Source organism: Bos indicus x Bos taurus, chromosome 3 (assembly GCF_003369695.1).
Source record: "Bos indicus x Bos taurus breed Angus x Brahman F1 hybrid chromosome 3, Bos_hybrid_MaternalHap_v2.0, whole genome shotgun sequence".
Lineage (NCBI taxonomy): Eukaryota > Metazoa > Chordata > Mammalia > Artiodactyla > Bovidae > Bos > Bos indicus x Bos taurus.
In genome coordinates, this window is record NC_040078.1 from 103,511,349 (window position 1) to 103,525,838 (window position 14,490).

General features: G+C 48.0%; 1 protein-coding gene across 2 annotated transcripts; it reads right to left on the bottom strand.

Annotated features, from left to right (window-relative positions):
- Positions 1-6,630: 6,630 nt before the first annotated feature.
- On the bottom strand, positions 6,631-13,631 carry ZNF691 (zinc finger protein 691). 2 transcript variants are annotated; one of them, XM_027537578.1, is made up of 2 exons: positions 13,238-13,631; positions 6,631-9,373 (listed from the first exon to the last, which is right to left on the bottom strand). In XM_027537578.1, exon 2 carries the CDS (start codon positions 9,362-9,364, stop codon positions 8,516-8,518), a length of 849 nt encoding a protein of 282 aa, XP_027393379.1. In that variant the 5' UTR covers positions 9,365-9,373; positions 13,238-13,631; the 3' UTR covers positions 6,631-8,515. The 2 variants fall into 2 exon arrangements, with proteins under 2 accessions (XP_027393379.1, XP_027393378.1); XM_027537577.1 differs by having other exon boundaries at positions 6,631-9,473; positions 13,238-13,630.
- Between the last annotated feature and the right edge of the window lie 859 nt (positions 13,632-14,490).

Sequence of the window (14,490 nt, forward strand, 5' to 3'; positions counted from 1 at the left end):
CAGTTGTGTCCGACTCTTTGCGACCCCATGAATCACAGCACGCCAGGCCTCCCTGTCCATCACAAACTCCCAGAGTTCACCCAGACTCACATCCATCGAGTCAGTGATGCCATCCAGCCATCTCATCCTCTGTCGTCCCCTTCTCCTCCTGCCCCCAATCCCTCCCAGCATCAGAGTCTTTTCCAATGAGTCAACTCTTCCCATTAGGTGGTCAAAGTACTGGAGTTTCAGCTTTAGCATCATTCTTTCCAAAGAAATCCCAGGGCTGATCTCCTTCAGAATGGACTGGTTGGATCTCCTTGCAGTCCAAGGGACTCTCAAGAGTCTTCTCCAACACCACAGTTCAAAAGCATCAATTCTTCGGTGCTCAGCCTTCTTCACAGTCCAACTCTCACATCCATACATGACCACAGGAAAAACCATAGCCTTAACTAGACGAACCTTTGTTGGCAAAGTAATGTCTCTGCTTTTCAATGTGCTATCTAGGTTGGTCATAACTTTCCTTCTAAGGAGTAAGCGTCTTTTAATTTCATGGCTGCAGTCACCATCTGCAGTGATTTTGGAGCCCCCCAAAATAAAGTCTGACACTGTTTCCACTGTTTCCCCATCTATTTCCCATGAAGTGGTGGGACCGGATGCCATGATCTTCGTTTTCTGAATGTTGAGCTTTAAGCCAACTTTTTCACTCTCCACTTTCACCTTCATCAAGAGGCTTTTGAGTTCCTCTTCACTTTCTGCCATAAGGGTGGTGTCATCTGCATATCTGAGGTTACTGATATTTCTCCCGGCAATCTTGATTCCAGTATGACGCAGCAATTCCATCCTGGATATATAGCCATAAAAAGACAAAAATACTAATTCAAAAAGATAAATGCATCTCAATGCTCATAGCAGCATTATTTACAATGGCCAAGATATGGAAACAAGCCAAGTGTCCCTGAACAGATGAATGAATAAATAAAATGTGGTGTACACGCATATATACACACACACACACACACACACACACACACACACATACAATGGAATATTACTCAGCCATGAAAAGAATGCAATTTTGCTATTTGCAATAACATGGATGGACCTGGAGGCATTTTGCTTAGTGAAATAAATCAGATACTTTATGTTATCCCTTATATATGAAATTTAAGAAGTAAAATGAATGAATATAACCAAACAGAAGCAGAAATAGCAGACTAGTGGTCACCAGTTGGGGGGAGAGAGGGACAAGATAGGGTTGGGGACTAAGTTACTAACTACTATGTATAAAATGAAGTACAAGAATATATTGTACAGCATGGAGAATATAACCAATGTGATCATTTTAAATGGAGTATTAGCTATAAAAATTCCAAATCACTATGTTGTATACCTGAAACCAATGTAGTATTATAAATTAACTATAATCAATTTTTTTAAATGATTCTACTATGCCATTATAGCTTTCTGTTTTCTGGAGTCACCTACTCGGCTTGTGTTGTCTCACGCTTTTAACTGTCTTTATCATTCTGGTGCTGCTGGTTGTATGTTTATGGAATAACGGACCAACGGTCTCAGTAATTGTGTTGGTTTCTCTGTTGCTGTGTTTCCTCTGCTGCCGTGTCTGCTTGCCTGAGCGGGACCATGAAGGACTTCTGGCAGTAGGGTTTTCTGTCAGGAATTACTACAGGGTGAGTGTTTGGGTGATTCCTGGTGGGGAAGGGTGGGAGGCTTATAAATGTCAGAATAACAAAAGTTTTATTCTGAGATGTCAACACCACATTAAACACCCTAGATTTCCCCTAGGGACTTACTGGATTCCCATAGAATGATTCTTCTTGGTTTGGCTGTGTGTGTGGTGTGTTGCTTGTCTGGAGGTAAGTGCCAATCACTCTCCTCTTTGAAGGTGGAGGGATAGGGGGTGACTGGTACAAGCTTCTGCACAGAAAGACCTCCTACCAGCTCCCTCATTTTTAGGTCCACTTTTCATGTCTGTCCCCAGTATTTGCTGGTTATGAACTCAGAGCCTCTGTGGGGTCTTGCCAGGAAGACTGGCTGTCACGTCCATCACCTACCTTCTGGGCCATGGCTTCCTCCACTCTGCTGAATCACGAATGTGTTGTCATCCGCTTCTAGAAAGGCGTTGACATCGCTTCACCTGCCACCCCATCTCCCTGCCATCTTCTTTCTGTTAGGTGTTTATATGCCTACTCTGTCCTTTTAATGGGGGTCTCAGAAAGAAGTGGAAAACACTTGTGCTCACATGAGTGTCTTGAACCTTTAACATGTTCACATGCTTTGCAAATCTTCCAGGATATTTGTCGTTTGGATTTTTTTTACAACTGCTTTTTGGGGATGGGTGTACCACTGTCACCAAGAGTTGGACACAACTGAGCTGAACTGTACCACTGTTAAGCGGTGAGGCCTTTGTTCTGCTTAGCCCCTTGATGTGTTTGCGTATACAAATTATTATCGGAAGCTAAGGAGAGCTGGACCAGAGAAGGCAATGGCACCCCACTCTAGTACTCTTGCCTAGAAAATCCCATGGATGGAGGAGCCTGATAGGCTGCAGTCCATGGGGTCACTACGAGTCGGACGCGACTGAGTGACTTCACTTTCACTTTTCACTTTCACGCAATGGAGAAGGAAATTGCAACCCACTCCAATGTTCTTGCCTGGAGAATCCCAGGGACAGGGGAGCCTGGTGGACTGCTGTCTATGGGGTCGCACAGAGTCAGACACGACTGAAGCGACTTAGCAGCAGCAGCAGCAGCAAGGAGAGCTGGACAGCTTTTTTATAACAGAGTAAAACGACCTGGAGTTTCCACAGCAATCTGAGAGAGGAGGAGTAAGGATAGTGATGGGAGGAAAGAAGAGCAAGTTAGCCCCACTCCCTGATGAGACCCCTCCCCAAGATTCCCAGTCTCTCGAAGGGATTCTAGCTGTACAAATGCCTGATATGACAGAACGTCCTAGGGAACTCAGGAAGGTGCTTAGTTCTGTGACTAAGCAAATGGGGACAAACAAGGGATGAAATAAAATTTACATTTTATGGTAAGACAAGAAAATTTTAAATAAAATTTTTTTCTCCTCCTCCTTCCCTCTTTACTGTGTATTATGCACCTACACTACCAGACCTCATTCAGAGACAATGTCTCTTCTTAATCTCATCAAGGGTTATAACTTCCTGGGAGATAATCTTCCTTCTTCATCTTGGAAGGGGCCATGATGACCCATGGCCCACTGCTTGCTTTGTACACACAGATCTGGATTGTGTAAACTGTCAATAACACAACGTACAACCCTCTGTCTCATTTATATAACTTTGCTTTGACGTCTAATGGGTGGAACAGTTCTCGGAGCTTTCTGAGAGGCTGTTCCTGAGTCATAATCCTCAGTACGGCTCAAATAAAATTTTCTATTTCTTTCTTAGATCGCCTGATTAGTTTTTTGTTGACACAGAGGATTGCACAGACCACAGGAACCTCAGGCATGAATGTGATAATGTTATCTCTTGGCTTTAAAATTCTCTACTGTCCACAACCTGAAATTCCTTTTCCTGGCATCCAACACCCTTCAGGACCCAGTCCCCAGCTACCTTACCAACCTCATCTTCTTACCCAGGACAACCTTCACTACCCCAAATGTTTCACTGTTCCCTAAAACACTAAAGCTTCCCTTCCATCAGAAATAGCCTTCCTCTTCTTTAACTAGTAAACACTTACTCATTCTCCAAGACCAGATTCAATCCTCTCAGCCTTCTCCCCTCCTGTGAAGAGTTTAGGCATCCTGCCTGTGTTCCCCCAGCACCTTGTTCAGAAGGGAGTTTCCCTTCCTCTGAGTTCCTAGCAGGAAGGACTGTCCTATTCAGTCCTGGGGACCAATGTCCAGTACGGGCCAGGTTAGGGCCCTCCCCGGGGCTGCTCCCGCAGACCCCTGGGCATGACTGTGAATGACACCTATCATCCTGCCTCGGAACTCTGGGTATAAGTGCCAGTCGCCCACAGTCAGAAGGAATGACTCAGAAAAACAGAGTAGGAATTACTTTTTTTGAAAGGGAAATTTACACTTATAAAGGAAATCTCTATTTGTGAGGTTGTCTCCCTCGCTGCACTAGGAGAAACAACTAGATAGTAAGAGAATCTTACTGATGGGGAAGGCAGAGACTTAATCTGCATAACAAGCCTTACCCTGTTTACCCTGCTCTTCCTGGCAACCTCCCGTAACTGGCTGGCTTCCTCACCCTCACCTTTATTTCGTCTTTGGCTAAAGATGGTATTTAAACTGCTGGTTTAGGCCACGTAGGGCTTCCCAGGTGGCTCAGTGGTAAAGAACGCAGGAGATGTGAATTCGATCCCTGGGTTGGGAAGATACCGTGGAGAAGGAAATGACAACCCACTCCAGTATTCTTGCCTGGGAAATCCCAGACATAGGAGCCTGGTGGGCTACATGGGGTGGCAGAGTTGGGCACAACTGAACACGTTAGACCAGCTAGGTGAGTTCACTCATTTTCCCTGGGTGTCTCTCAGGTTTGTGAGATATACCCATGAATAAGCTTGTTTTTCTCCTGTTCATCTGTCTTTTGTGACATGAGTCTCAGGCAAGAACTCTGAAGGGTAAAGTGGTAGTTATTTCTCACCTCTTCCTGGAGGCTCCTCCCTCTCCCATCACTGGCCTGCTTCTGCAGGTGAAGGAGCTCTGCAGGTTGTACCCTGGTCTGCTGTCTCACATTAGGGTTGGTGAAAATTAAACCCAGGGTGGGAGCCTCAGGGCAGTAAGCTGAGGCCCGGGGCAGTGTCCCAGAGCAGGGGAAAGACAGTCAGCTTCTCAGTGTCCAATGAAGAGGAAGAGCAAGCCCTGGTTGTCCCAGGGTCCCAAATCACCATGGGGACTAGAGCAAGATGTTGTACCGCCCAGAAGACACCCTGTGGGGGAGGGAGAACAAGGAGGAGCCTCACAGGGCTCCAGCTGATCCCTGTTCTTGTTCAGACCTTACCCTCAGCAGCCTGGCTTTGGCTCAGTACACCCCATCTTCTCTAGGAACATCAATTCCTAGGCCAAGCCAAATAACCATGATAGAGATGTGAAAGAACATCCTTCTGGGTGGGATAGGACCACTCTAAGGAGTAGTGGGACCTGACAGGGAGTGGGGGTCCAGGGAGCAAGGCTCAATTACCATGTCATTAAGAAGGCCTTACTATCGGGTCTGGGTTGGTTAAAATCCCAGGTGAGCCACCTAGGGGCCCCATGACCTTAAATGGGCAAATTACTTAATCTAACTGAACCTCAATTTCGTTGTCAGCAAAATGGAAACAGTAATTACCTCGCAGAACTATGAAGACTTAAAATTAGGATCAGTAGTAAATGCTGTTACAATCACCATTTCCCAGTACCCAAACCTGTGTAGGGCTGGTTCCAGGCCTCTCTTCTGGGCTCCATCAAAAGCAATCCTGTAATTTGCCTGCATTATGGTTTTTGTGAGACTGAATGGGAAAGAAGTATTGTTACCCAAATCCTAATGGGATGACGTCTCTCTGTGGACTAGAGCCTGGGAAAATGCCTGGATTCCAAGGAGTACTGGATGGTAGGTGGCAAGTTACATGTGGGCCTCTGCTTTCATCTGGGATCTCATAGCAGAAGGAACCCAGAACTTTCAGAGCATAAGGAGACCAGGGGTGACTGTCCATCCCAACAGAAGTCAGGACCCAGGAGCTCTGTCTATGGCTGTGTTGATGTCCCTTAGATCTTTCCTATCATAGAGAGTTCAGGGGTTAAGGTTCTCCAGTGCTGAGGGGAGAGGGCCTGCACATAGGCTATGCGTGCTCAGCTTTTCCCTTCTCCACACCTACCCACAACATCCCTTCCCTGCTGCAGACCCTCTCAGGCATCCAGTTAGGACCCCCTTAGGTGAGGCAGGGAGAATTCCCTGCTTCCTGACGCGTAATAGCTGCTTCATAAATGTTGGTGGATGGAACTGAATTGCATGCAGGCTGATGGGAAGTCCAGGGGCAGGGAGGCCGTGGGTGGTCACCACACCAGGATCAAGTGCCAGGAGTTGATGGGAGCCCCACCCTTCCAGGTTTGCCTGCTGTTGAAACCTAGCAGCCACCCCACACTAGAGAATACAGAAGCCATATCTTCACTGTCAGTATTCCTAGTAACTAGGAGGAAGAGAGAGGAAGAGTGGGGAGGGAGGAAAGAAGGGGAAGGGAAAGGGAGGAGGAAAAAGGAATGAAGAAAAGGAAGTTAGCAAAAAAAGAAATCAGAGTGAATAAATGGACTAATCAGAACTCAATAGCCTGGACCAAGACCAAAAACATAGCCTATGCAATTGTCAGAAAAGGGTAAATGAAACGGGCCAGCAAGCTCAAAGCAGGTCCTAGGTCTTACTGGCAAGACTCCAAGTCACAGCAGTTGTCACTAAGGCTCTGGGTCTGGAAGGTTAATGTTACCAAGCTCCCCAGACTGAAAGACCACCAGCAGACCTAGCTTGGTAATGAGCAAAAACGAAGAGCTGGCCTAACTGGAATCCCAGCTCAGCCATTAAGTCAGGTCATTTAACCCCTCAGAATTTCCTTATCTTCAAAATGGGGATATTGCTACTTTGCAGATTAGTCATGCAAATCAGAAATAACTGGCACTCAGTAGGTGTTAGATGGCAACTTCTTAAGTTTTATTTTTGGCCACGCGGCATGTGAGATTTTGGCTCCCCAGCCAGGATCAAACCCGCAGCCCCTGCAGTGGAAGCAGTCTTAAGCCACTGTACAGCCAGGAAGTCCCTGGCAACTTCTATTATTAGGGAGCAAGATATACATACAAGTTGGGTGACTATATGTTTAAAATACTTTGTATGAAGATTTTCAAGGAGCGGGAAAATGTATATGAAATAAAAGTCCTTTGTAAACTGAAAAGGACCCTACAAATATCAGGGAATTGTTTGGAAGTCATGTTTTATGGTTAGAAAAAATAAAGGCACATCCCTTCCTGGGTGGGTGGCAGGATCCCTTTGCAGTAGGTCAGGTCATCAGCTGTGCCAGTCATTCTGCCAGCTGGTGACAGATGAGGGCCTCTCACCCTGGAAGAACAGAACCCCAGAGTGGCCAGAGGCGGGGTTGGGGGAGGGTGGTCTTTTCTATTTGTTGGAGGAAATCTGGGTGAACTCTATAAACTTTAATGCAGAAAACACTGAAAACTTGCCACATGGAGACAGGCCTTCAGAAGGGCAGGAAGCCAGGCCTGACCTCTACCAAGCTATCCCAACCTTAGGAACTAAACTGCTGCTAAGGGCAAAGACTCTCTCTAGGTTCATCTTGTCCCACCCCTCAGCCCCTACTCCAAGTTCCTGTCATATTTCCTAGGCACAGAATAGTGTCAATCAATTATCAATCTAAAGCTGAAAAGGTTCTCATGCTTGGCACTGACGTCCCAGAGCAAAGGGTCCAGGACTGTCTCAAGAGGCCACGCGCCAGCTCCCACTTCCAGGAAATCACCTGGTCCCAGGCCAGCTCCCTAAGTGGCTCCTCCTTCAGAAGCCAACAAGGTGAATGTAGTCAAAGAGCCTCAGCTCAGAAACAAGGGAGACCCAGGTCTGAACCCTGGCTCTATCAACATACCCATGTGACTTCACAGCAAGCGATTTCACCTTTCCTCACTTGTCTCCTCCACATACTCCCTTGCAGGCTGCTGCAAAACTAAGTAAAGAATGGGAATGTGACCTGTAGCATTGAGGGCACACAGTAGATGCTCAATTAGTATTACTTCCCTCTCTCTCCCCTTCCTCCTCACAGACCTCAGTCGGCTGCTTCCTTTTGCTTTTCAGAGCAGTCACCTGTTCTTTCTTGAAATTCAGCTCCCTTCCAGACTGGGGGCCGTGTGACCATCTCTCCACCTCTTTGATGCCCCCAAATAAGTACACAGGTCCTTTTCATTAAAGGGTTTTACTGCTAATCCTGGAGAAACAGATGCACCCTGGGCTGGGGGTGACAAGTCACAAACATGAGGGAATGTGAAGGTCCCTGGATCAAGGTTCCTTGAGGGTTTCCCTTTCATTCCTAAAGTAGGACCTGAGACCTCTTCTCCAGGCCTGGGAAGCCACTTCCTCCCTGTCCAGCTGAGGCACAGTGGGTGGAATTAGTGGACCCCTGCAGTGCGCCCTAAGCTCAAGCAGTCCATACACAATACAGAGACCGTCCAGACAGCGATGCTTATCTCACAGGCACTTCCTTAAAGGCCAGGAGAAGGTCACCCTAATGATATAAGCAAGTACTAAACCTACCCTATTTCTCTTTCACCCCAAGGAGATGAAACTAAGATGGAGTCCTCTGACTATCTACCACAAGAAACTGGCCTGGAAAAATGTAAATATTTTTACTCAGAGTCCCTTCTCTGACTTCCTGGAGATCCTGGCTTCAGAGGCAGCAGAAAACCCGTCTCCAAAGTGGGAGAAGGGCTTGAGGTCAATGGAGCAGCAGCGGATCCTAAAGGTCTTTCTACGTAGGCTGGGGCCCCTTGCTCTGTCCGCGCTCCCTCGGCCTCTTCAGCTGGACTCTCTCCCGGCCTGCTCTCCCCGGTGTGTTTTCTGGTGGCGGATGAGATTGGAGCTGCGGGAGAAATGCTTCCCGCACGCGGTGCACCGGTAGGGCTTCTCGCCCCTGTGGGTCCGCTGGTGCGCCCCGAAGTTGGAGATGTCGCTGAAGGTCCGCCCGCACTCGGTGCACTCGTAGGGCCGCTCGCCCGTGTGGGTGCGGTGGTGCACGCCGAAGCTGGAGCTGTTGCTGAAGCTCTTCCCGCACTCGCAGCAGATGTAGGGCGCGGGCTCCAGGTGGGTCCGGTAGTGCACCGCCAGCGCCGAGCTCTGGCCGAAGCTCTTGCCACAGAGGTCGCAGCGGAAGGGCCGCCGGCCCAGGTGGTCCTGCTGGTGCGTGGTGAGGTCCGCGTGCCGCCGGAAGCTCTGCTCGCAGTTGGGGCACTTGTAGTGCTTCTCCTCCAGGTGGATGCGCTCGTGCCGGATCCGGTTGGAGCTTCTGGAGAAGCTCTTACCGCACTCGGAACACTGGTAAGGCTTCTCGCCCGTGTGGATGCGCTGGTGCGTCCTCAGGTTGGAGGTGTTGTTGAAGGTTTTGCCACACTGGACACATACAAAGGGCTTCTCATCCACCTCGGGCCTCCGATGAGCAGAGAGGTCCTCCGGCTCTGCAGCAGAGACAGCGACTTCCTGCGTGGGCTCTTCTGGACTGGGCCCTTGTGGCGCCTCCGACAGGTTTGCTTGCCCAGGCTCTTTTTCCCCATCCGGTACCTTGGAGTCATCCACTCTCCAGGGCTTATTACCCCGTTCCCCTTCCTCGGGTAGGTGCTGTTCTGGGCTCTGCTCCTTCTCACTGCCCATCTCTGAACCCTGAGAATGAACACAAATGGCCAACACCTTTATTCCATGGGTCAGACCAGCCCCCAGCGAATCTTCTATCCTGGGTTGATTCTGTCCCGGTACACGATCCCTATAGAAAGAACCATTTCATTCCATTAATTGGAATACTTGGAAGAATGCCTTTACTAACTTCCAAGTGACAAACCTCCACAGATATGTAAAGTTACCCACCACAGCAAAAGGAAGGCCCCCAGCTTTGTCCACCCCCAAAAGATGTTATCTGTGAAATTTGCATAATGCCACTTATCTTACTACCACACTAAACCATAAGTCTAGACTGTAATTCACCTGCAAGTACAGGACCTTCCATTAGGGGGTGAGTTTGATTTTTCTGCCTAAGTTAACTGAAATTCCCATTCTGTTTAATCTTATCTGGAAAAGTCTTCCTTACAAGTATCCCTCTATCTGCCTGCTTTCAAACTGAAAATAACAGAACCTCTAATTCCTGAGGCTCTCCTACTCACTTACAAGGCCGAGCTCTGAATCCTCTGAAGTGTTCTGCCACCCTTCCCTTCGCCACATCTCACCATAGTCTAACAAATAAAGGGTAACATCTGGGTCCTCCAAGATCCACTGCAGAGCCTGGACTGTGTCTGTTCTGCCTGGGCAGTGCCCACTTCCACTCACACACCCCACAGAACAGTGCCTACACACACAGTCTCACACCACACACACAGTCATACTCACCATACACACACACTCTTACAACACACGTGCATATCATGCAATCACACCTACACAGCCACACACGTACCAATCACACACACCATACACAGCCCTCCCATACAAAGAACCATATACATGGCTACACCACCACACACCATACACACACGCAGCTACACACTCACACCACACAGTCTCACAGGCACACACTGCCCCCTCTGCCCCACTGCCCCCCACACAGTCCCCAGCACGGGGCCTATTTGTGCATATGTCAGTAGATGCTCGCTAAGCCACTCAGACTCCTTTAGAGTTCCTACAGACACGGACGGCAAGTGAGGGAGAGAAATACTGACAAGAGGAGAGTGGTATTTCCTCAGAACCTTGAGGAAATAATGGCATTTCAAAAGGCAGAATGGACTGGTGGAAATACCGCAGAGTGACATGAACAAGGGGATGTGGGAGGCAAGCCCGGGCTATGACGGGACACTGACAACAGGGAATGAAAGATTGGTAATTCTGCATCCTTTGTGGAAAACAACAACAAACAATAATGGAAGGGACACCAACTACATTTAGGGCTGGATCTCAATGGTGACATATACTGTCTTTACAACTCTGCAAATTACTCAACCACTCTGAGCCTCAACTCCTGTATCACTGAAACTGTGAGACCAACTGACACAGCAGGACTGTTAGAGGAAATGCCTATCATATGCTCAGTGTGAAGTGTGGCATGTACTAGTCATTCAGTACATGACAGCTGCGATTAACTGCTGAAGACACTATATGCTAGCCCTGTAAAGAAGGCAAGAATGAAAAAGATTCCTTATATGATCTTGTTAAAAATTCAATTAAAAAAATGGTACAGTATATATAATCTAAAATGTGAAATATGGACAGTACATTAAACCTTTAAGGAGTGGGGTGGGGGGATGGTCAGTAAACTTTTTCTGTAAAGGACCAGGGAGTATATATTTAGTAAATATTTGGGGTCATAGGATCTCTGTTGCAACTACTCAACTCTGCCATTGTATCATAAAAGCAGGCGTAGAAAATCCGTAAATGCTTGGGTGTGGCTGTATCCTAACAAAACTTTATTTCAAACAAAAGAAAGCAAACTATAATCTACCAATCTCTGTTAAGAGTGTTTCTTTTTTCAATAATCTAGGTAAGTAATGTTTAAAAAAAAAAAAAAAAAACCAGAAACTATTCCTTGATACTTAGTCACTATCTTCTGACCATCCCTTTAAAAAATTACAACCCCTCCAAAACTAAAAGTTAAAAATAAAAATTATAACCCCTTCCCCCACACTCAGTTCCCCCTTGCCCCATAGCATTTCTCACCTTCTAATGATCTGTTCTTTGTGTCTATTATTTAGTATAAGCCTCCCCTTGCAAAACATAAGTCCCATTAGGGCCAGGTTCTTTGCCTTATTCATTAATGTAAACCAAACTCCTAGAGCAGTGGCAGTCATACACAATAGATCCTTAATAAATATTTACTGAATAAACTGAGTGAAGACCAGGTCTGTCTCCACAACCCATTTTATGCTTACCTGTGTCTATTCTCACCCACGATTCCTTAGCAATCTCTTAATTCCTGCCCACTTCCTCCTTTATGCACTCACAGAATTTTGTACTGGCTTTTACGGTGTTTTGCAATTATCTGTTTACATGTTTGTTCCCAGTATTAGTTTATTAGCAATTTGTGGGCAGGGACTGGTCATTTTAGTAATGTCTCCAGCACAAGGCCTGGTGCTCAAAATTTTTTAAGTATGAGTGAATGGATATGATCTTAATTTACCTCCTACTCCTTCCCATCCCACCTACGGCTCCAATATCTCTCTCTATGCAATGAGCTACACGGCCTCCACTCATAACCAATCCCACTATACTGAGAATTCACAATATACCAAGCCCTGACTCTTCCCAGAGCTGAATGCTGAGTTGAATAAGAAGATTTAAGACTAGAGTCACCACCCTAAAAGACTTTATGGTACAGTGCAGCGTCATGGGCCACCAACTCCAGAAACTGTCATGTAAGTGTAGAAGGTTAAGTTCCAGGCGAAGCAGGAAACTTGTAATTCGCCCAAGGGCACACACCAAATGAGTGGCAGAACTGTGAGCCATGCCCATTGCTCCAAAGCCAGTGCTTTTAAGCGCTACACCAGTAATAAATACAGTCCCGTGGGAGTTCTGATGACACAAGCATATCTCCCTGAAGAGTTCAGGGATAAGCAGCTTCATGGAAAAGGTAGTCTTTGAGTCAGGACTTGCAGGATGGATGAGCAAGACTGGAACTGACACAGATGGGGAACCCACCATCTACTAAGAAGACAGTGCCAGGTAAAGAAGCATTTCCATATCACATTTCAGAGATTGGGAAGAAAGGGACTCATGGGGTTTGTCTTCCCAGGAGGTTCAGAGGTACAGGGAGGACCACAGGTGGAAGGGACTGAGACGGTGTGCAAAAGGAGCCAGATCTAACAAGTTAGAGCCAAGAAGATGGGGCTTGTGATTAGAGATGCTGAAGGCCAAGAGCCTGGGTTAGATGGAAGGGACAAAGCTGGAAAGTGGTCTGAGGAGCCTTTAGGGTCATGTCAAGACTTGCAGGGAGGAAGGAAAGAGGGGAGCTTGGAAATATCAGGGGAAATGTGTGAAAGAACTGCGAACTGAACGGGGAGGTGGGGGTGGTGGATAAGGAGTCAGAGAGAGAAGAGGACCAAAACAGTCAGAGGGTCCGAGGAGAGACTGGTTAGGGTTGGGAACCCGACTCAAGAAGCTAGGTTGTGTGCAGCCGGGCGGAGTCTGAGGTTGGAGCGGTCTACAGGAGCCAAGTTCAGAGCTGCCGGGCGGGCGTGGGGCCGGAGGGGTGAGAGAGAAGGAGAAGCTGACCCCAAAGATATGGTCAGTGGCAGCGGAACTGGGTACTCAAAGGCCAACAGAAGGGCGGGAAGGCAGGGGCTTGGAGCCAGACGCTGGCCATGCAGGCGGGAAGGGGCTCCAGGAGTTGGGACGAGAGGCCACAGGGCCCCGTTTGTTCCCCAGGGGGTCCGAGGAACAAAGCCACAGCCCCAGCTGCCCGGTGAGAGGAAAGGGACTAAGCTGAGAGTTCCCCCGCGAAGCCACTAGCACCTCCCCACGGCAACCTCGGGCCCGACCCCAACCCACCTAGCTCCAGCGTCTCGCGGTCAGGAACAGTACCGCCTCTCTGAGCCGGGGGGCGGAGCCGGAACCGGAACCCGGAAAGGATCCGCCCTACCTCTTCAGGATTGGTTCCTGAGGATTCCCTTTCCTTTCTACTGGCTGCCACAACGCTAGAATCCTGGGAGTGGCCTGCTGGGAGTTGTAGTCCTGTGGAAGATAATAGGCTCGGAGAAGAAATTTGAGAAGTTTAGAATTTAGTGGTGGAGACTGGATTCCCTCTAAAGTCGAGGGCTTCCTGCTGCGCTCCGGCGTTAAAAGCCCAAAGTGTGGGCCACCAGTGTGGTAAGTAGTAGGCTATGTAGCGCTAACCTACATGATCTCCTGCTGCTGCTAAGTCACTTCAATTGTGTCCGACTCTGTGCAACCCCATAGACGGCAGCCCACCAGGCTCCCCCGTCCCTGGGATTCTCCAGGCAAGAGCACTGGAGTGGGTTGCCATTTCCTTCTCCACATGATCTCCTGCTGCTGCTGCTGCAGCTGCTAAGTCGCTTCAGTCGTGTCCGACTCTCTGCGACCCCATAGACGGCAGCCCACCAGGCTCCCCGGTCCCTGGGATTCTCCAGGCAAGAACACTGGAGTGGGTTGCCATTTCCTTCTCCAATGCATGAAAGTGAAAAGTGAAAGGGAAGTTGCTCAGTCGTGTCCGACTCTTAGCGACCCCATGGACTGCAGCCCACCAGGCTCCTCCGTCCATGGGATTTTCCAGGCAAGAGTACTGGAGTGGGGTGCCATTGCCTTCTCCAACATGATCTCCTAGGGGCCATGAATTCAGAATTTCTTCTTCACTCTAAATTTGACACCCTTGGTGGTCCTGTAGACATCCCCCGAATCCAGAATCCCGCGCCCCACTGGAGGTTTTTAAAGTCAAAGGATTTGGGAACTGGAAAGGCGTCTATTTATTATGAAGTATAGGTGATTTACAATAATGTGTTAGTTTCCGGTATATAGCATAGTGATAAGGGGTAGTTGTTGTTTACAGATTATATTCCATGATAGGTTATTTCAAGATATTGTGTGTAATTGCCTGTGCGTTACAGTAAATACATGTTGCTTATCTATTTTATGGATACTAGTTTATATCTGTTAATTCCGTACTCCTAATTTATGCCTCCCCCTGAAAGGGAGTTGAAAGATCAACTAATCCCATACCTACTAATCCAGTACCTTTGTCGGAGAAGCTAAACATTCCCTGGCCAAGGAACCACCTCCAGTTTCCC